A 22,982-nucleotide genomic window follows, 5' to 3' on the forward strand; every position below is an offset into this window, starting at 1 on the left:
GTTTATCACCTATACTCATCACAAAAAATTCAGATTGATCCGTCAAAAATGGTAGACAAGTTGCTAACAGAAGGACAAACTTACAGATGAACCCATGGCCATGAAAACATAACCTCCTTTAATTATATTATTACATCACATGTTCAAATTTGTTGCACCATTCGGGCAAGACCCTTTCCTGTTTCATCATCACAGTATGATGTTGCCTAAATCGTGATACACTTAGAAACTCTTTTCTTAGTTTTGTAAAATTTTATTGACCTACACAGAACACTGACCTTCAACTCCACCCAGCACTTGACATGAGCAGAAGTCTCCCAAGGGACTTTATGTATTGATTACACCATGAGAAGCTACTCTATTGACGAAGATTTTTCTTGCGCTGCAATTAAAAACCATGGTAAAACTGATTAATTCAACTTTACAGGCTTTAACAACATGCTCTAATTTTGAATTTCAAGATGGTTTGTGTAGTGGTTAGCACTCTTTTATGATTTTTTTGCTAAACTTAAATCTATTATGCTTCTTTATTTTTTGACCTTGAGATGTCAAACCATGTGTGCAACGTAAAGACTAAGACAAAAAATAAGGAAGCATAATAGATTTAAGTTTAGCAAAAAATCATAAAAAAATATATTATTCAAAAAGATGCCTTGCGATACATGAGGGATATTAGTCTTTACGTTGCACAAGTGGTTTGACATCTCCAGGTAAAAAAAGGAAGCATAATAGATTTAAGTTTAGAAAAAAATCATAAAAAATATATTATTTATAAAGAAGCCTTACGATACATGAGGGATATTAGTCTTTATGTTGCACAAGTGGTTTGACATCTCTAGGTCATAAGATAAGGAAGCATAATAGATTTAAGCAAAAAGTCATAAAAAAAATCATAAAAAATATATTAATCAAAAACAAGCTACAGAAGTGCATAATAGTTTTTTATTTTGAATATCAAATGAATGTTGAATATCAAACTGACTTAATACTTAATACTGTTGACACAATATACTAAGTTTACCTACCTACCTAGCTACCTCAAACAACCGAAGCCATTGTAATTTCTGTAGTTCCTCCTTCTCATCAGAAAAACTACAATCCCAGGATGCCCTGCGCCTTTGGCATCGTTTCTTGTCGACGTGGGAAGGAAGGGAGGGTGTAAGGAGGACTCGGACACAAACAAACGTCCACTGGTCTAATGTGGGGGCTACGTTACCGTTGACCGTGACATGTCAGGTGGATTTGATACATAACTCCATGACATTATAAACATGTGGCTCAAACCTGAAGAGATTCTACTGAAAAACGCCTTCAAATTATGGCTCACCGAGAAGGATAATGAGTATTTCGTACTGCAAAGGAGACGAGGGTACGGGGAAGGTGGCGGCGGTTTGACAGGTAACGATATTAACCGTTAGCTGACAGCTGCTCACACATTTAAACTACATTTAAAAAACAACCCCTAAGTAATTAACCGGTTGTACATTAGCTTAGCTAACATGCTGCTTGTCTGTATGTCTCTCTATGTGTGTATGTGGATAGGGCGGGTGCTGCAGACCACTCGCATAGAATTATATAAAGAATATTCTCACTGCAACAGGTACAAGCCTGCCTGGAGTCAGTCTGCACAGTGAACATCTGGTTAGTCTGTGGTGAACACAGCAGTTGTGTGCACTGTGTGTGTGTGTGTTTGTGTTGTTTTATCTGGTTTGTTTGGTTTGTCACAGCTCAGAGTTGACATGGAGGTCACGTGGGAGAGGACGCTCTGTGTCCACCACCAGAGGAGTGTCAATGGTCTTTGAGGGCCCCAGGAAAAAGGAACCTGGAGGGGCCCAGCATTAAACCAGAGCAGAGCTATAGCAGAAGGACCATGGTCTCCTGATGGGGCACCTAAGTAGGACATGTCGAGGGGTAGAGGCCTGACACTGTGGGTGAATCCTTTTTTGTACCAGTGTCAGTGTTTTATCCACACAGAGATGGCATTTTTGGGAGCACTGATATGCTATTTTTTGAAAATGGGTCCCAGAGTGGTAAAATCTCAAAATGTCACCTTCATGTAGATGACTTTTACACTGCTTAGGGTAAACAATGGTGATAATGTAATGATAATACATCAGATTTTTATAGCGCTTTTCAGGTCACTCAAAGACACTTTGAGTAATAAATTAATACAGGTAACGAATGTTATGGGAATGCCAATTTGAACAAGTGTGTCTTGATTTGTGTTTTGAAAGTCTGTAGTGAGTCAGAGTTCTGGATGTGTTATTTTTGCAGTGGGGTGAGAAAGGGAATTGTGGAGACTGGCAATGTTCCGAAGGTGGAAGAATGATGTCCTGTTGATGATGCTGATGTGGAATTTAAAGGAGAGGATGGAGTCAATTATGATACCAAGATTACACACCGAGGGGGAGGGAGTGACATTATCACTATCGATGGGCAGAGGGTAGGAGAGCTTTTGGTCCGGTGATGAGTTCTGTTTTGTTGCTGTTGAGTTTTAGGAGGTAATTGTCCATCCAGATTTTGATGTCAGTCAAACAGTTTGTGATGGTGGAGAGAATGACTGGGTTGATGGATTTCGTGGCGATGTACAGTTGAGTACCATCAGCGTAGCAGTAAAAATGGAGTCCACGGTCGTATGATGTGTCCAAGGGGTAACATGTAAAGGATGAAGAGGAGGGGGCCAAGCACCAAGCCTTGAGGGACATCGTGGGTGACTGGGGTAGTGTGGGATTTGCAGTTGATTGCTGAACCGAAGATACCAAGGAAATCTTGCACTTGCAGTTTGCTCTTTTTGCTTTATGAAAACTTTAAAAATGTTTCCGGAGTTTCCCTGGCTTTCTTTCTGTGATTGTATACATTTAGGGTTAATTATTATTTTCATCATCAAACCACCAGACTGGTTTTAAAAGAACTTAATAACTGAAACACAGGTCAAGGTATGAAGAAAACCATGGCTGAACGCGCATGTCAACACACAGATGGGCTGCAGCAGCAGAGGACCGCATGGGGGTCACTTTATTAGGTACACACACTATAATACCTAAAAAAGAGGTTTATGTACTGAGTGTATGTCAATACAAATTCCACCTCAGGGAAATAAAGTAATTTGGATTCTTGAATTCTTGAAAATGTCGGGACCATATTGATTTTTTGTCTTATAAGCTGTAGTATTTCTTCACATATTCACAGTACAGTGTCCCAGAGAAAAAATTGCATTTTAATACCTTAATTTTAGATGTATGACTCTTTGTATATCTATATTGTATTTCTGTTTCCATAGTCAAAGATGTAGTGTGTGTAACTTAACATATATATATATTAATATGGTTAAATAAATATCCATTACATTTAAACCATTGTCGCTGGGCTTCTCAGTACAGCGGTGTTTAGTTTGCATGTCTGTGGAGACACAGAGTGGTGCATTTACATCATGACTGATGGACAGAAGGTGGAAGCATAACGGCTATGCTAGTAAAGCAAGATGACATTGAACTTTAGGTTAAGGAATTATCCCTTCTCTGTAATATAAGTGATGTAGTGAGATACTGAAACAAATTCTGAAAGAGAACATATGGAGTTCGAGTCATCTTTTCAGACATCTCTATTCGGCAGAGAGTCAGTCTGGGGGGTGGAGACACTAGCAGTGCTTTGGTGACAGCAGTTACATGCTGGAGGTTTAAGACAAATATCACATAAGGGCCCATAACTAACCTATAATGTTACACTTAAGCCATATGAAGTAATACACATATATGCTCAAAGGGAATTAACTTTAATGGGATAGTTCAACATGGCACAATGTGAGTGAGCTCTGTGTGCCCCTGGATCAGCCAAAAAATAGTTTGGGGGAAAATATGGCTGCCAGCAGGGACACAAGAAAAAAATGATGATGAAAATATCATCAATGTCTACCTTCAAATCCCAACTAAAAATGTACCTTTTCAGACTAGCTTACCCATCATAACATCCCCCCACTATCACCTCAGCCATCTTTTTCAGCATTTTGCATTTTAAATTCTTGTCTTAATTTTTAACCTCCACCTACTGTGTTGACCTTGTCCATTTGATTTCATTTTAACTTTTACCTTTCATTTTGTTTAATTTGTCTTATTGTTCTCTTAACTTCTTTGTGTTTGATGGTTATGTTCTTATTTAATGTAAAAATAATGTTATTATTTAATTTTTTTATTATTTTCATATGCACAGTGTTGTCTTATTCTCCGGGAAGTAGAAGCAGAAGCAGCTTCACCTCCGCTTCCACATGTGTCTGATCCCCCCATTATCTGTCTAATTTTTCTCCTCATCCACGTCTGTGACTTACGTGTCTGTTCACTATTCTTTTTTGGAATGAAAATACATCACGTTTACATGGATCACGTGATGACACCAAACCAGGAACTCATGCTCCGATTGACATATATCAGGCCGCTTTCTCTGAAATTTGTTTCCAAATGGGCTGTATTGGATCTGAGTTTTCGTATTGGCATGTTTATATGACATATTTTTACTCTGATCAGGCTTTAATTCTGATTACTTGTGTCCATTTAAACATAGCTAGTGAGTGTACCCTTAGGTCCCCAGTTTCAGCTGAACCCCCAGTGAAATTCTAATTGAGACAGCCTGTTGTGTTATTCCAAGTGCTTGACATTTCTTGATTGAGTTGAGTGCTTTGAAAATCACTGTGATCTGATGGTACAAAAGAGCACTTTTCAAACCACCAGTGATTGTGTAGTTTCACTGTTTCTAACCGTATGGCACACTGTGACAGCCTTTAGGTAACTTACAGATAATTGCAGATAATGAATGGTGTTCTAGCTCAAGACATAAGGACCACTGCCCTGTCTGGCTGGTTTAATGATAGTGGAGTTTAAATGGTACCTGATGGTACATAGCATGCTACACTTGAAGCCCCCTCCTGTTTAGGTCTTTTATGAGCTTATTTCTGTCCTTTGTTGTTGCTCTACACTGACGAAAACATACATTTTGTGAATTGTGCCAGATGTCTTCGAAGCCTTCACGTATTTAGCAGCTCACCAGTAAAGCATGATGATGTGGAGATCTGATCCTTGTTCAGAATCAGGAGGCATCCCAGTATAATGCTGATGCAGTGCAGCAGCGACCTTGTTAATTATTCATGGAGGACATGTCAGAGAGAAGGTGTAAGCGTAACAGATTTAGCTTATTTTAGTTATATGACTTCAACATAGATTTAGAGAGCATTCATTTCAACTGTCAGTATGACTGTTGCCAGTAGGTGGCACAATGAGTGGCCTCGCTCCTAAACTTTCACATTTATCATTAATATCAACATGCTCAATGTTTCCGCCACCATTGATTTGGAGTAACGCTTGTCTGAGTCTTGTTCTCAAAACGTAAAAACCAAGCTGAAATATCTGCGTATATGAACGATCTGTCGCTCGTCCTCCATGAACCGGCTAACACTCGAAACACACACCACGCCTGTGGGGACGTCCTTTATTTATTTTTTTTTAATCCAGTTTGTTTTTGGCTGTTTATTATAGTCATTATTCATCTTCATCTATTGTTTACTGAATATCAATACATAACAAAACAAATGCTTTTATTTGTATCTCTTTATCGCAATTGACATCGTCATCACCATATGCAGCGATATTATTGTACATTACATTATTTCCTAATATCGTGCAGCCCTAGCAGATACAATAGGGCCTTGTACCAATCTGTACCCAGGCCCTAAATAAGGAATCAAATGTGTTATAATACTGTAAAATAAACTAAAATACCAATCAGTGGAAGTCATGCTCCGGTCGACTGTTTATACAAACACCGATCCAAACGACGATTGCCATATACCAGCCTTCTTATTCAGTATGAAAGTGCTTGACATTTCTTGATTGAGTTGTGCTTTTGAAAATTCGTGTGCTTATTCCACCAGACAAAGGAAATTGTGAATGAATATATAAGTCACTGATCCAAAACAAAAAAGTCAAGTGGTCAGAGAATTAAGCCTTTAGTGAAACTTTATTAGATTTGTTATTTGTTAAATAATGTTTGATTTATTTTTTGTAAGTATGGTTGTGTGAGGTACTGACACATAGGGCTATGTGAGTTGTGTGCGCCCCCTGGCTCCCTGCACTAAAGTCCATAGAGATAATCAGTATTTTTAGCTCATGGGGATGCAGGAGCTACTAAAGGGAATTGTGTGCAGAGTTGGTGAAGTAGAACAGCCGTTTGATTGACCAATTCCTCCTGTGATCTGACATATGTAGTTGTGAGGCTGCAGAGCCTGCAGGAGGAGTACAAGTGTCCTTCTTTCTGAGATCACTTCATTTATATTATACTTAGTGTTGGGCGGTATGGCCAAAAATGTATATCACAGTATTTTTCTACACAGTATAAATGGTATTTTTTATGCATGAGCATGAATGAGTGAGAGAGTAAGAGAGATGTGTAGCTGAGCGTGTGTGTGCGAGTGATCACTCTGGGCCTGAATGTGTATACGTTGCAAGCGTCTCCGTCGCGGCATCAGAAGTGATACACATCCACTTTAGTCAAGTGGTGTGTCCTATCATGATTTGGTGGTTATAGTATAGTGGCTTTTGGTATGAACCACTATACTGCCCAAAACCAATTACACTTAAAGGTTACTTTGGAATTATTGATCAATAACAACAAAAAAAATCCTGCATACTTCCCCTTTAATTTCTTGAGTATCGTATATGAATCTGAAATTTGTTTTTCTGATTTTCTGATTCTGTCACATGTGTAGGTCATGTGTTGCAGGATTAGTTAAAAATAACAATGTGCATGTATGTTACAGGCCTACTGGTGGGAACACTAGATACAGTCTTGGACTCCACATCTAAAGTTGCTCCCTATCGTATTCTACATCACACACCTGACTCCCAGGTGTACTGGTCGATAGCATGCGGTACGTCCCTACAGTTCCACATCTTATTCTGGCAAACATTGCCATAGGCCATGTTGAATCTCATCAATTCAATGTCTGTCATTGTAGCAAAGTCTATCTAAATCTGTCATAATGCATAATGAAGCCTAAATTTTAAATTCTAAATATATGGTAACATGAACAGTGTTTCTTTAAAAATAAATGAATGTTCCAGTTTATCAATTATTTATTTTACTTATTTGTATTTGTCTGATTTTTCTAACCCTTGATGTTTTTTGGTCAGGTGTCACAAAAGAAGAGATTGTTCAGCACTGGGATTGGCTACAACAGAACATCATGAGGACACTCTCTGTTTTTGACTCCAGCGAAGACATCACCAGCTTTGTACAGGGCAAGATTAGAGTAAGTCTCCAAAGGACATCCATATTTAACTGAGGGCCCCCCCAGTAATGGGTTTCATTGGCCGTTTCTCAATATGCATACTTCTCTGTACTTCTCTGTATTTGCGTACTCCCGTACTTGCAAAACGCCATCAGCCTCAGTCCAAGTACTGTTCCAATTCACAAGTATGTGAGCAGCGAGTACGGTTCTCATACCTGGCTCCACCCGTTTTGCATCGAGTGGTGACTTGTGTGTACTTGGGAAAGCCCTGTATCCCAGAATGCATTTCACCGGGGACATAGGGGCAGAGAAAACAAATATAAACCTGAAATAAATATTTTTCTGTGTCCTGGAATGCAGTTTTAATATCATTTAAGGCGAGAAATTAGTCATTTAGAATTCCTAAATATGGTTTGTGCTTTGAGATATGACATATTAATTGGCAGCGACATTGTTCAACACTCTATTGGTGGCAGTAATGAGGCTTAAGCGTTTGGCGCCACCCACCATTCAAACAGTAGAACAAGGAAGTACATGTTATAGTATTACGTTATAACGAGAAACTATCTCGCTATAACGAGAAACTATCACATTATAACGAGATAAGATATTTTCTCATTATAACGAGAAACTATCACGTTATTTCGAGATAAGATAGTTTTCTCGTTATAATGTGCCCTTTTGGAGCCGTTCATTCCTATGAAGTTAGGTTCGTTCATACGGATATTTCTTGGTTGTGCAGTCCATAGAGCATGTGCAGTCGTGTTACTCCCATAGGTGAACAAACACTGATAGCATACGCTCACTTCCTTTTCTTTCCCTCAAGGAACACAAGCCCCTCAGAACTTTATTGCCTAAATGGGCTGGGGGCCATATTATTTCCTGTGTCCTGAAATTAGATATTTATAATGTAATCATTATTTAATTTTGGTCATAAAATGATGTTCTAAAATTGATAATCAAATGTCTGTGATCACTGTGATGTTAATATTAAAGATGATCATTATGGGTTGGATAAATCCCCTGTCCTAATGGTGTGTTCCAGTGATGCTGGACTTTTAGCGGGTTTTAAAAATCCTGTCCTGTTTAATTTAGATTTTTTTTTAAATGATAATGATATATAGTCTATCTAATAGTATTTAATTTTCAAAAACACCCGGACCACAATAATATTTACAGCTTGAAGAGAGAGGCCACTAAAACACAACAAATATGAACGATGCAAAGAAACAGAATCAGACAATCACAATTAGAATGTGAGGAAACTATTTACAAAAAAATTAAACTAAAGTCAGGTGACCTCCTGCCCTGAATGAACTCAAACCTTCCTCCTGTTCTGCAGGGACTCAAACTCTGTACTCGCTTCAGTGTAAACAAACACATCAAGGGAGAGAAAGACTGCTGCAAAGTGGATTTGTCATTAAATTCTGTGTTTTTGTCTCGGACGGACGACTTCTCCGACGTCTTAATGTTGTTCTAAAGGCTGAAACTATACTCTGCTGCTACACTTGAGACTGGAATCACCAGCGCCACTTCAGCTAGAGTTTTAAAGATGTGCAAATTGACATTATCGAGTAGTTAAATTATTTTGCATAAACAGATGAAACTGTCTCTATATTTCATGTGTTAGGGTCTGATTGCTGAGGAAGGGAAGATGTGTCTGGTGCTGGAGGACGATCCTGAGAAGTTCCGAGAAGCACATCTGAGGTTTGAGAAATGGTTTGAGCTGCCACCGGAGGAAAAACTGGTCACATATTACTCCTGCAGCTATTGGAGAGGCAAAGTGCCATGCCAGGGCTGGCTCTACCTCAGCACTAATTTCTTGTGCTTCTATTCATTCCTGCTGGGATCTGAGGGTAAGACTTTTGTTAGCATAAACTCAGTTACCACTTTTCTTGACCATATTGACTGGTGACAATACTGTAGATGTATGTGTAGATACTGCATTGGTTGCTCTGGCTTTTTGCAGCAGAATGTCAGTGTTACTGCCATGTTGAGATAACAGTAACATTTCAAACGCTTTTGATAGATCTATGAAATTATATTATATTGTACTCACTTTCTGTGATGAGAAACAGCATAAGACAGCTGTCACTTAACATTAACACAATTAATGCCAGTGGGGTAAAAAAGAAAAAACTGATTTTAGCCATTAAACAAAAGGCTCGCTACACCACAGAATCTGTACCTGCACCAAAGTCCATAGAAAATCATGTCATTTTACATCACGTTACGTTGAGCCATAAGCAAGTTATTGTGTTATTCTGTGACTTTCATGTTTGAAATCCACAGTGACATGAAAAAGAAGAGTGAGCTGTTTACCAATTGAAGTTTCTATTTAGAAAATGCTGTAGTAAAACTAGTGTAGATTTTAGGAGACAAGTGTTTTGTCAAATGGCTAATAATGTTCCACTTACATTGGAAGTTTTACGGAAGTTTCCAACTCTCTGGTAGTTGTGTCCCCTGAGTTCACCATATTCCAGTTAAGAAGTTGGAAAAAACATGAGCATGTCTCAGTGGGCTCAGTGGTCATTTTGTAAATGATAATGACACATAGTCCATCCATCATAGTATTTAATTTTGAAAAACAACAACTTAGAGACGCACCAAAAATTTGTGAACCGAAACTTATCGGCCTAAAATTGCCAACAAAGGCATTTTGAGTTTCTGACCGAAAGACTTTTATCACCAAAACAAAGCGACTGAAACACGGACGTTTGCCATGACGCATGCAGACCAGCAGGCGCCTGTCTATTTCCGCTTAGAGTCTGTCCAAGATCAGTTTGAAACACAACAAGATATGAGTACATGGTGGAACAGCACCTATTAAATGCTGGAAAATTAAAAAAAATTAAATTTGGTTGCATACAGTGCAGATTATAAACTCCCCACGACATTCTCTCTCTTCTCGCCCCCCTTCGCCCCAGTTGACTAAAAAGATCAGCTCATCTGATGCATCCGTTATCAGATGTTCGACGAGATCTCACTAAATATTTTCAATTGATTTATTCTTTGAAGCATGAATATTAATCTATATACATATCTATAATATAATATACTATAGTTGCAATGCCTTGACTTTAATGAGGTCCCAGCCATGACAGCAAAATCTGGCCACTAAAACACTGCAGCAGGATGTCTTGGCAAACATCAACGATGCAAAGAATTACACAGACATGGTCACAGACACGCTCCAAGGCCTTCAGTCAGTAGCTCTTCATTGGGCTGTCAGCACCCAAATAGCGAGGGGCATTGAGTACTGTGTCGAGGTTGGAGATAAAGCCCAGATGCTCTGAGGGGATTCTTTTTTCATTTATACATGGCTAACTCCGTTATGTACTCTGTGTGCAAAATGGAGAAGCCCTGCTCATCTACCTGCATCAGTATATTTAATCGTACCGGATTACTGCTGCTGTTAGAGGCTGTTACTGTTAGAGGCCGTTTCACAATACAAGTATGTACTTGCATACTTGGGAAGTACTGTATGTACTTGGGAAGTATGACTCAAATACATACTCGCCAAGTATTTTCATTGCAATTGGGACAGCAACATACTTCCTCCTTCTACTGTTTGAATAGCGCCATAACTATGACCAACAGAGTGGTGATAAATTAACCTGTGACATACTTTATTAAATGCATATATATAAAAGCTTTATTATATCACTAGATTACTCGATTAATCATGAAAATAATCAATAGATAAATCGATTATGAAAATAATTGTTAGTTGCAGCCCTAAAAGCAAGCATCCATGTCTCAAGCTGGTTTTAGTGCAGGGGTTCATCACAAACTCTGTGTCAGTGCCTCATACAACTTCACTATCATTTCCACTCTGCAGTGAGACTGGTCATCTCTTGGGATGAGATCTGGAAGCTGGAGAAGACCTCTAACGTTATTCTGACTGAGAGTATCCACGTGTTGGCTCATGGAGAGGATCACTACTTCTCCATGCTGCTGCATCTCAATGAAACCTTCCTTATCATGGAACAGCTGGCTGACTATTCTATCAAGCGCCTTTTTGATAAAGAGGCATACCAGAAAGAGCCAGCACTCTCTGACCCTCTGCAAATCACCAAGAGGTACTGTCTTTCATTTCTGCTTTGCATCATCCATTTTGCTCTGGCTACTGGCTACTCACTGGAAGAAGTTTTTTCTGCCTGGAGACAACACTGGTTTCAGTTTAATGAAAAGCAATTTACTGTTGTTGTTTAATTTGACAAGAAGTTAAGATATTTTCCCAATTTTTATTTGATATTGAAGTTTTAAAATCATGGTTTGTAATTTAAAAACAAATGCTTAAATGTGCTTGGATATATAATAATGATAATAATAATAATAATAATAATATTAATAATAATAATAATAATGATGATGATATAGTAATGCACCAGACTTTATATAAAATAATGTAACTCTAATGGCTTCAAATGAAAAAAGGAAGCCCACCACACCATCTACCCACCAACCCATAAAACAAATAAAACAAGAGACTCAGAGTTGAGGAAACACTCGAAATAAAATAAATAAAAATAAATTAATTAATTTAAAAAAATGGTAATCCAGAATATACACTAAAATTAATATAATAATTACATAGTAAATAAATACAGTAATTACATGTAATTTGACATTCAAGTAAGTCACATTCAAAAGTATACAGAAAAATTATGAAATACAGACTTAAATAATAAAAATACATTATTTAAATAATGTCTGGGTTAATCTGGATGTGAGTGTCCTGTGGCACTGTTATAGGCAATATTAGTCATCGCAGCACTGTTTTCTTCACCATGCTCATTGCTCACTCCTGCCCTTTTCAGTGCCTTTCTAAAAATGACAAGTGTGTGCACACTTTATAAAACACACACACAGAAACAGCATAGATGCTGTACATATTGTACACTGTACATGTTTGTGGTGTATCAGGGAGCGGCGATGGCAGTGTGTGTGGGGGTGTTCGACTGTGTTGTTTCATGACATTATTTCCGGTCATCTGTCCTCCACAGAGGTCTGGAGGCTTATGGAAAGAGTGCACAGTTCCGGACATTTTTCAGGCTTCCAAAAGAGGAAAACCTGTTAGAGGTGCATGAGAGCTTCTTGTGGGTGCCCTTCAGCCACTTTAACACACTTGGCAAGATTTGTCTGTCTGAGAACTACCTGTGTTTTGCCAGTCAGGATGGAAGCCAATGCCATATCATTATCCCAATGAGAGAGGTAAAGTCAGAGGACAGTTTTACTAGATCATCAAGTAGCACATTGATTGTTTACTGATGAAGAGCAGTGACGGGGTGGTATGCTAATATTGCCATCTTCCAGGTTGTTAGTGTTGAGAAGCCAGACTCCAGCAGCAGATCCTTAACTGTGTGTGTGCGTGGCAAGAGGGCGCTGCGCTTCTCTGAGGTGCGGGACTACCAGAGGCTCGCCAACTCAATTCGTAGCAGGTGTGGCATCAGTGCCAGCCCTCAGCACTCTGTCTCCTCAGAGGTAACAGGTTTTAACAGTTATAGATCTTTGCTGTTCCTTCTGTAGATCTTAGTACTTTCTGACAGTGAAAAGTGTTTTTTTAATCTCCAAGGTTATACGAGGGGAATGTCAGTCACTCATCAACCATTTTGAGGACAATCCAGAAGATGTAACTCTGATGGTGGGACAGAAAGACAGCAGCAAGGCTGTGAGCACCGAGGCTCTGATGACTGTTTTCCACCCTCAGGATGTTGAAAACCTCGACCCCAAGATGGTAATTACCACATTTGTGTTCAAATTCATCAACTTGATACAGCAAATTAAATAGTTGTCTGGTTTATAAAAGGTCAGAAAATGTTGAAAAATGTTCACGTGTTTCAAACCTTGAAATGATAATGTTTTCAAATGTATTGTTTGTCCACGAACCAAAATTATTCGTTTAGTAGCTGAATTGTTGCAACCCTAACTACTAACAACAATGCAATGGGTACTGTTTTTTTGTTACCCTGAGCTTGTTTATTTTTATGTTTTTTTATGGCTGCCAAGTGATCAAAACAACATTAATTGCAGAATTTGTTATGATATGCCTCTCCTCTCTGGAGGTTTTATGATGGTAATGAAACTGATACATCCCTTTTTTAGATACAGCAGTGTCGTCTTTATACTGTCTGAATTGGGCTGTGCAGGTGGATGTTCAATCAAAATTGTGGGTGATGTGTACCATCTGTGTGTTTGACAGCTCAAAGAAAAGATGAAGGAACAGTCGTGGAACATCCACTTCTCTGAATATGGACGTGGCACAAGTATGTTCTTCACCAGGAAGACGCGGGACTTGATCGTTCGTGGCGTTCCTGAGGCCCTGAGAGGAGAGCTGTGGATGCTGTTTTCAGGTAACATTCATCTCTTCATGTCATGTAAATGATATGCCACGTCAGTGATTTGCTAAGAAAGCTGTATATCACTGAAAATGTGCATTCAGTTGCTCACCTAACATAAATAATGACGTTTCTGATCACTGTAGCATCTGTTTTTGGACTGCCTCTGCAGGAGCTGTGAATGACATGGCCACTCACCCTGGCTATTACACTGAGATGGTTGAACAGTCTCTGGGCACAAGCACTCTGGCAACAGATGAGATCGAAAGAGACTTGCACCGCTCGCTGCCAGAGCACCCAGCCTTTCAGAGCGACACAGGAATCTCTGCTCTACGCAGAGTCCTTACTGCTTACGCCTACAGGAACCCGAAAATCGGTTATTGCCAGGTATTTTGACTACTGCAGGTTTGTTTTTAAGTGTGGGTGTATCACACATTTTCAGTGCTGGCTGCAAAGAGTGAGCAGTTTACACACTGAAGTTTTTAAACATTTAACACTATTTATTAAATTTGAATGTTTTGACAGATTTATGTGGATTAGTTTGATTAAATGCAATTTGAAAATATTATTTTTGAAACAAAATAGATGTAAATACTTAATTAATAATATGAGCAACTACAGCAAAAGTTGTTCTTTGTGAGTGCATGTTCCAAAGGACATTTTGGTTAAGTCCTGCTGAATCTGTTTGACTTCACTGTTAATAAAACACATTGGCAGTGTATATTTTGGTCTCACCTCATGCAGTTTGCAGTGCCAGCTGTTGCTAGAGGTAACCTTGCACACTCATCTCCATCCGTGGGTTGGGGCAGCCTCCACCACTCGCTCCATGAGCTCCTTGCACTGGTTGCTCTGACCTGTGTCCAGGACCAGCACATCAACACCATCACCTCCACCACCATGGTGCTGGGTTATATTGCTGCGTTCCATTTACATAGGAACTCTGAAATCAGAGGAGGGCGTGCTCTCACCTCTGAGTTCACCATGTTTCAGGGAGAAGTTGGAAAAGAACATGGACGCAAACATTTCTCGGGATAGCCATTGTTAGCAATAGCTGTCAATAACAACCTCTGCATGTTATTTTGAGCACACAAAAACTGTCTATCGATAAACGGTATTTTGTGTACAACATGTTTACTGTGTAACAAATATAACAGGGGACTTCAGGGGGTGGTTTTCTAAACCAATAGAAAACCATTAAAAATGTTCTCTCCTCTTTTCAGGTAATCTGAAATAGTGTTTTAAAAATTGTTTTCTTATCTTCAGGCCATGAATATTCTCACCTCAGTTCTCCTGCTCTATGCTAAAGAAGAGGAGGCTTTCTGGCTCCTGGTAGCTGTTTGTGAACGGATGTTGCCAGATTACTTTAACCGTAGAATCATTGGTGAGGGGGGAAACAATAATTGTCATTATGAGTTTCTGTTGATTATTTGTTGTTTAATTATTTCAGAAATGAACTTGCTCATCTTTCTGTTAGGTGCTCTGGTTGACCAGGCTGTTTTTGAAGATCTGATTCGAGAAAACCTGCCCCAGCTGGTGGAGCACATGACAGACCTGAGTTTCTTCTCCTCCGTGTCCCTGTCCTGGTTTCTCACTCTCTTCATCAGTGTCCTGCCCATAGAGAGTGCCGTGAACGTGGTTGACTGTTTCTTCTACGATGGCATAAAAGCCATTCTGCAGCTTGGCCTGGCTGTGCTCGACTACAACATGGAGGCCCTGATCAGCTGCCATGATGACGCAGAGGCTGTCACTATCCTTAACAAGTCTGTGTGAATTAAATCAAGAGGTGACTGATGACATTCAAACATTATTACTCTGGGAATTCATCTCTCTCTGTCTCTTATGCTGTTTCTTCAGATTCTTTGACAGTGTGACAAACAAAGACAGTCCACTGCCTCCAACAGTGCAGCAGGCATCAGTGGGCAATAATGATAAAGCATCACGCATGAAAGTAGATATCAGTGAACTGATCCGAGAGGCCTATGAGGTACTGGCTGCTATTTCAGTGTCATACTCAGCGATGTTGATGATGATGATGTGATGGATTATTTAATTAGTTTTGCTTATTTACAGAAATATGGAAACATCAGTGCAGAGGAAGTCGAGAGCTCACGCAAGAGGAACAAACTCTATGTGATCCAAACACTAGAAGATACAACCAAACAAAATGTTGTAAGTGTCTGTTGATTTTAGAGTAAGTGTAGTTATTACATTGTCATGATGGCTTTTAAGGACAAATGAAAAATCTTTTTTCAGATTCGAGTGGTGTCCCAAGAAGTCAGATTCAGCGCTTCACACCTCGATGAGCTCTATAATTTGTTCAAAGTGAGTCACCAAAAATGCTTCAGTGTCATTCAGTGGTCGTGATGGAAACTAGACAGGTTCTTCTCTCTCGCTCTTTTGGTCAGAGGCAACATTTCCTCTGCTGCTACTGGACCATGCAGAGTCCAGCTCTTCTTCATCATGACCCCAGCCTGGCATATCTAGAGCAGTACCAGTTAGGTTTCCAGCAGTTCAGTGTGCTCTTCTCTCTCCTGGAGCCCTGGGGTTTCTGCACCACCAAGAGCACACTCTCCCTGTGGGTCTTCCGCCTGATAGACGAAAACCAGGATGGCCTCATCAACTTTAAAGAGTTCTGCTTTGCCCTTGGTAGGTCTCTCCTCTGTTGCAGTTGTTAAAAGTATTTTTAAGTGGGGTTGCTTGAAGTACTGACATTATAGTCAGTGCTGACTGCACTGTGATGGTCACAGCATTGACTACGTGGCTGCCAGTAGGGACACAAAAAACGTTGCTGGTCTACTGCTGCCTCGTTTGGCAAGTTTGTGTCACTGAGGTAAAACTCGCTAAATTATTTCAAACACTGGTCACAAAATCCCACGTTACTGATGGAGGCGGCTGTGGATTGAGAACCTACACTTAATTTAAAGTGTCTGATTAACTTCTGCATGTTTTTGGATTGTGGGAGGAAACCGGAGAGCCCGGAGAAAACTCACGGGAGAACATACCAACTCCACACAGAAAGGCTCTCAGCTGGACCGGGTCGCAAAGCTGAGTCTTTATGCTGTAAGGCAGCAGTGCTAACCACTACACAGTGTGTAGTGAGAGGTTTACAAAGCAGCACAAACCTCAGTTTTGTCTAGGTTCTTACAGATATATTGGAATAGATTTAATTAGGTGAGCCTTTTGTTGAATGGCTAAAATCAGTTTATGATTCTGTCCCTGCCTGCAGCCACGTTTTCAGTGAGAGTAAGCCTTCTTGTCTCAAGCTGATTCTTGGTTCAGGGGGCGCACACATAGTGTGGTCAGAGCTGATCATTGTGTCAGTACCTCACTTCAGGAAACCTATCCCTTTAACTTAATCATTTCCACTAACTGTGCATTTCTTCTTCCACAGACACATTGTACTGTGGATCTTTCACAAATAAACTGAAGTTTCTCTTCAAGCTGCACCTGCCTCCAGGTGAGTGACTAACAATGTAGCAGCATTTTTCATGGGAGGGATTTAGAGTCTCATCTGTCTGTGGTCAACTGTGATGATTCAAAAGTTCAAGTGTACTAAATATGTTTTGGCACAGGTTTCTTTACAGTCTCATAAGGTAAAAATTAGTCTCTTTAGCTTTCTTTATATATATGTATGTATATATATATATATACATATGTATATATATATATACAAATATATATATATATATATATATATATATATATATATATATAAAAGAATAAATAAATGATCTTGTCCATTTTTCATGTCTGTTGCCCATAACATTTTGGCTTCATTGTGCTGTGCATTGTGGGTTTTTCCTCTTTCTAAACCAAAGTTTGAAGAAGAGGCTGAAAAGAAATCAGAGACTGAGAACTGATTTCACAGTAGGACAGCCCTACCTCTCATGATCTTGGAGGGAGTCCATGTCGGGACCTGATTGTGGGAGGAGGACAAATGATCATGAAATTAACTCATGTGGTGTCGAGTGCAAAAACACATTACATTAGCCTAAAGTTCAATCAGAGAGGAAGGAATACTTACTCAACTGTGCATTGATTGGTTTTAGAGACATTTTGTTCCTCTTCAACGTAACAGCAAAGCTCTGCTAAAGGCTGCAGTGTTGTCTGACTTACAGTGCGTGTCACTAACCACACTTTTAAAAAGTTATACGTTTAGATGGAAATTTTAATTTGTTGCTAGCGGTATAGAAAAATCACTTGAATCAGGCAGGTTTGTCATGATCAGAAGCTGAATGTCATCAACATGACATGACTGTCAGATATACAACAGCAATGGTGTCATCAGACTGTGCTGCTAATTCTACACTAGCTGTCAGGCAGATAAAATGACACTGCTGGCTTGTGAGGCTAGCCAGGCATACACACTGACACAGACACACACACACACACACAAACACACACACACACACACACACACACACACACACACACACACACACACACACTTTAAGTTGTGGGGGTTGGAGAACAGCAGTGCATCACTTCTCAAATAATCATGGCGTGAAATCACAATTATACAATCTATTGCAGCACTGGTAGATGGGATTACACTGACATGTATCTCATAAAGCTTTGGTTATCTCAGCTCCTCCCAACTACCTGTCACTGGCGTCATACATACACATAAGCTAGGTTTTCATTAAAATATATATCACACATTTTCTCTGAATTTTCAAAGATTTGTAGTAAGTAAGTAAGAGCGCAATTATGTGTTTCCTTCAACTGCTGAAAAAGCAAATATTGGGAGTTTGTTCTCCAAGATAAGCAGGTGGCACCATAATCTGTGTCAACCTCTGATGGATTATGACAAGATTAAGGTGCAATGTGATGACACCTTAAAAAGAGCAGTAATTGGTATTTTTCAACATTTCCTCTTTTATTCACTGTAACTGTTTCCATTGCACAGATTCATATATTATTTTTTATCAATTCACAAACCTTTCCACCACAACCGATGTTCATGCCAGATCTGAATGGGGCCTTTAATTCCTTCCTCTATCACTCTGTCTCTTTGTCTTTCACATCTGTGTTCTCTAGCTTTTACAGGCAGTCCTTTGCCTTTAAAGGAGCAAAGAATCCAGAACTTTGTTCCAGCGACTGAAGATTCTTCTCACTTGAGTAGACTCACCGGTTAGCCTCTTTAATCTTTCTTTTCCCTTTAAACTCAAATTTCACTTTTCCGCTACTCATTCATGCCTCAAAGTCTGAGTCTGTAATTAGTTTTTGAAACTCTCATTTTATGTTATTTGTAGAAATCCCCCCCCCATTCCCCTAAAAAGAAAACATGACACAATTCATCCTGCTTTGTTAAGACGTCACTAAGACATACACATCTGCATTTGTTGAAAGAGACTGAACCATGTTAAAGTTAAATTGCCACCAAATAGTGGAGTGTTTGATTAAATTTTGTTAAAATGCACTGACAGAGATTTATGATTTTAGAGTTAGATGTCTTAAAAAGTAAGTAGACAGTGAGCTGCTAACAGAAGGACAAATTTGCAGATAAACCCATGCTGATGAAAACATGACATCCTTGGTGGAGGTAATTAGTTGGCTAATCCTACATTTAAATCACAGAGATGATGAAACAAGCCCGACTAACCATACGTAGCACTGTACAGGCAACTTAAGCATCATATTACTGAGATAAACATGAGCTTAAAAGAAAGGAAAAAGTCCAGTGTCTGAAGTGCAGACTGTGATCTTTTTACTTTTTAGAATAATCCAACTAAATGAAAATAAAAAAGTGTTTCAACAAATTACGGACTTGAGCTTTAAAAAAAAATGCATGGCTTGTTCTAGGCAGAGTGTTCACCTGCTGCTTATACATTTTCAGCATTCGATCTTCCAGAAGATGGGGTGATACGTAAAAGCCCAGAAAGAGGTAGGGGAAAAGTTGACCTGCAGGCCTACCTAAAACAATGGCAGCATGAGATCCTGAAAAAAGAGGAAACCATCAAGGACCTACCCCGTATCAATCAGGTAATGTTGTCCATGTTGTTTTTACTGACTGTTTTTGTTCCTGAAGGGGCCAAAAAGATTAAAGGAATAGTTCAGGTTTTTTGAAGTGCTGTTGTATGAGCGTTCATACCTCAAGCGGGTCCATACCTGGCACCCGCTTGAGGTATGAACGCTCACTCTCAGTGAAAAGCTATGCCAGTTTATAATTTTACTGCTTTATTCTAGTGTTAGGCAGCCTGTTCTGACTGGTATACTGCTCTCTCCCCTGCACCAAAGTCCATAGAAATAAGAAATCACAGAGTTTGTACCACAGAAGGATTTGATCCACTGCTGCCTCCATCAGTAAGTTTAGTTAAGTTAAAAAACTTAAAGGTGACATAGAATGCTTGTATCACACATATATGTTAGTTATGGAGGTCTACTTACATATATTAACTTGTTTCCATGATTAAAAACCTCCTAATCGCTGCAAACGAGCCGCGCTGTTTCAGACCAAAACCACACCCCCAGAATGTGGACTGTGTTGTGATTGGCCAGCCAACGAGAGCTTTCCCACTGTCCTGTGATTGGCCAGGTACCTGGAAGTGACGTAATAGATAGGTCAGATACACAGCTCCCCCTCTGGCATGGTGGATGCTCTGCATCTCAGCAGCTACAACGAAAGTAGTTCTTCTTCTTCTGCGGTTGAATGTACATGTGCAACCGGATGTGCCCGGACTAGTGCCCGCACCGGGAGGCGCTACGGTGGTGAGAGGAGTGGTGAGGATTTCTGATGACGACATCAAATTAAGGAAGTGTCGATCCGCTTCGCAGAGCCCAGGAAAACAATACAACACTATTTTCTCAGCAGTGGCTGAACTGTTTGTTCTGAAACTTTAGGGTTTCATAAACGAGGTAATGACGCAGATACACACACAAACGCAGCGTTAATTGGAGCTTCCGGTCTATGTGGGCTTTAATAATTTAGTTTCATCTAAGTGACACAAACCTACCAAATGAGAGAGCAGTGGACAAGTAGCTCCTGTTTACCTGTGAGTTAAAAACACTGATTTTCTCTATGGTCTTAGGTATGGAAGAGTAGTTTTAGTCAGAAATAAAGTGTTTTACTATCAGGTACTATCGCTAGTGGAAAAGCAAAATAACTGCTGTGCTGAGGCGAGGTGAGTCACGCTGGTGGAAAAGCACCATTACAGCAAGATAAAGCAGTAAACATATTATTTATGTATTATAGACTTACCTGGTTCATTAAGTGAGTCTTTGCTGAAGTTGCTGAAATCTGTTTTTCCTTGTGTCTCATCTGGCAGACAAGTTTTCAAAAGCTCTTACAGCACAATCATCGATTTTGTCTAGTAGCTCATATAACTACACTTCAAAAAAGACTGCACTATCCCTTTAAAGCTTCACATTCTCAGTATGATATGATGAGATGGTAAGCTACATGTGCTTGTTCTTCTTTCTCAGACTCAGTTCATTCAGTTCTCTAAGACCCTCTACAACATATTTCATGGCGATCCAGAGGAGGAATCTCTTTACCGAGCTGTGGCTCATGTGACCAGCCTTCTCCTGAGGATGGAGGAGGTGGGGCGGAGGCTGCAAGGGCCCAGCAGCCCACCAGAATCTGCAAAACCTACTAGCGCCTCTGCCACGGAAGAATCTTCAACCGAAGAAGCCTCTAGCACCCCAGAGAGCACCGACTCCCCCAGCTCCCACAACAGTCAGGAAGCGGTGGAGGTGGAGTGGTCGTTTTCGTTTGAGCAGGTCCTGGCTTCTCTGCTTAACGAGCCGGCCATAGTCAGCTTTTTTGAAAGGCCTTTCGACTTTCAGACCAAATTAGGACAAGTTAAGGTCGCCCAGCTGAAGCTCAAAGTCAATAAGTGAACGGATGCTAGGGATACTTTGCTTCTGATCCAAACCTAGTCATTTATTTCTCTTGGATATAGGGCAAAGGGTGTCAGCAAGGCGACTGGTGCATACATCACAATTCCAGATCGTGGGCGTGTGTGTGTGCACAGACACATTTCAGGCTGCTGTTCCTCAGATTTAATTATGCATTTTCAGCCTCGCTGACGATTTTCGTTCTCTTATGTAGCCTCTGATTATTGATATGATATAAATGTAGTCTAATATTTTGTCCCTTCATGCAGCGATGGACGAATATTATCATTTTGTATTCTGAAAACATGACAGACCAGTGTGTCATCATGCCCACTCAGCTGTCTGTGATGTCACGCACCACAACTATTGACTGGGACGCAGTGACACAGGAGCATTTCCCCCTGGATGTATTGATATATTTTATCTTTAAGATCAGTGTTCACTGCTGTCAAGTAAAACGTCCTGTAAATGCTAATGTGTCCTGTGACTGCAGTGTCTCCTGCTGAGTGTAGCCTGTAGATCAGGGGTTCTCAAATGTTTGGAGGCCGGGGGACTTCTTACTGGGGAGATAAAAAATGTTCCATCCCTTTCATAATCCCAACACTGACTAAACATATGCTCACTGCCATTTGTTGTAGACGCTGTAAAAATGCTGCAGTGTTGGGTTTTTCTGCAGTGCGTCATGTCTAGCATCTCTAAGGATAGTTATCAAGAGTTGGTCTTAAATAGGGATGATCAGTTACCGTGACTTCATAATATATTACATATATAAAAAACAATGATTGCATTTATAAAAAAAAAAAATTGTAATCCAATTTTTTTGGTTGCTCACGGTTCCTCATTGGTCAGTACAAATATGTCACTAGGGACACAGGTCAGCATTGAAAAATTAAAGTTGCTAAATGTAAAACACTTTGAAATTCTGTAAAAGACACAGCTTGAAACATTTATCTTCCTATTTTTCCCCTTGCTCTCCAATACAACTGTGTTTCAACATGCTCGGATGAAAGTGTATCAGTATCTGTAACAATAATAACAATAATAATAATAATAATATTCCTGATAATATGTCCAATGTCCAGTTCCCTTTAAACAAACGTAACTTCAGTGTCCAGAGTGAAGTGTCTGCTGATGCTGCTAAAATGTGTAGCAACAATCTTCAGATTAACAGACTTTATCCATGCAGTCACTCGATTCCTTTGTGCTGTGGTCACACTGCACGCACATTTGCACATTGTGTAATGGTTGTGCTATTGGTGTGTGCATCCGTGTCTATCGCAGACTAACCAGGAAGACTGACTTCTACGCTCACTTTATTCTTAGCTTTTTATTCTTTTAAACCGTCTCTGTAGATAAAACTTCTAAACACGGATTGGTCATTGTATTTTCCAACTTAAGCACCATTTGCACTGCCTGGCCTGGCCAACGTGAAATGTGCATCTATTTGCATCCGTGCATTGACTTCGTTACAAAGTCCCACACAATTTCATGAAAGCGTCCAGGAATCTGAATATTTCCTGAGTAGTGAG

The 22,982-nt window shown here is 39.8% G+C and overlaps 1 protein-coding gene across 3 annotated transcripts; it reads left to right on the forward strand.

The window, feature by feature from the left end:
* The first annotated feature begins 279 nt into the window (after positions 1-279).
* tbc1d8b (TBC1 domain family member 8B) lies at positions 280-22,129 on the forward strand. 3 transcript variants are annotated; one of them, XM_044042680.1, is made up of 20 exons: positions 280-400; positions 6,803-6,913; positions 7,176-7,294; positions 8,904-9,129; positions 11,115-11,355; positions 12,283-12,490; positions 12,593-12,760; positions 12,852-13,013; positions 13,479-13,629; positions 13,787-14,001; positions 14,878-14,995; positions 15,089-15,374; positions 15,469-15,598; positions 15,685-15,783; positions 15,868-15,936; positions 16,020-16,260; positions 17,006-17,071; positions 18,655-18,747; positions 19,454-19,599; positions 21,040-22,129. In XM_044042680.1, the coding sequence occupies exons 1-20, from the start codon at positions 346-348 to the stop codon at positions 21,454-21,456; spliced, it is 3,321 nt and encodes a 1,106-aa protein (XP_043898615.1). In that variant the 5' UTR covers positions 280-345; the 3' UTR covers positions 21,457-22,129. The 3 variants fall into 3 exon arrangements, with proteins under 3 accessions (XP_043898615.1, XP_043898614.1, XP_043898616.1); XM_044042679.1 differs by lacking the exon at positions 280-400 and adding an exon at positions 1,114-1,398; XM_044042681.1 differs by lacking the exons at positions 280-400; positions 18,655-18,747 and adding an exon at positions 1,115-1,398.
* The last annotated feature ends 853 nt before the right edge of the window (positions 22,130-22,982 follow it).

This window comes from Solea senegalensis, linkage group LG13, assembly GCF_019176455.1.
Source record: "Solea senegalensis isolate Sse05_10M linkage group LG13, IFAPA_SoseM_1, whole genome shotgun sequence".
Classification (NCBI taxonomy): domain Eukaryota; kingdom Metazoa; phylum Chordata; class Actinopteri; order Pleuronectiformes; family Soleidae; genus Solea; species Solea senegalensis.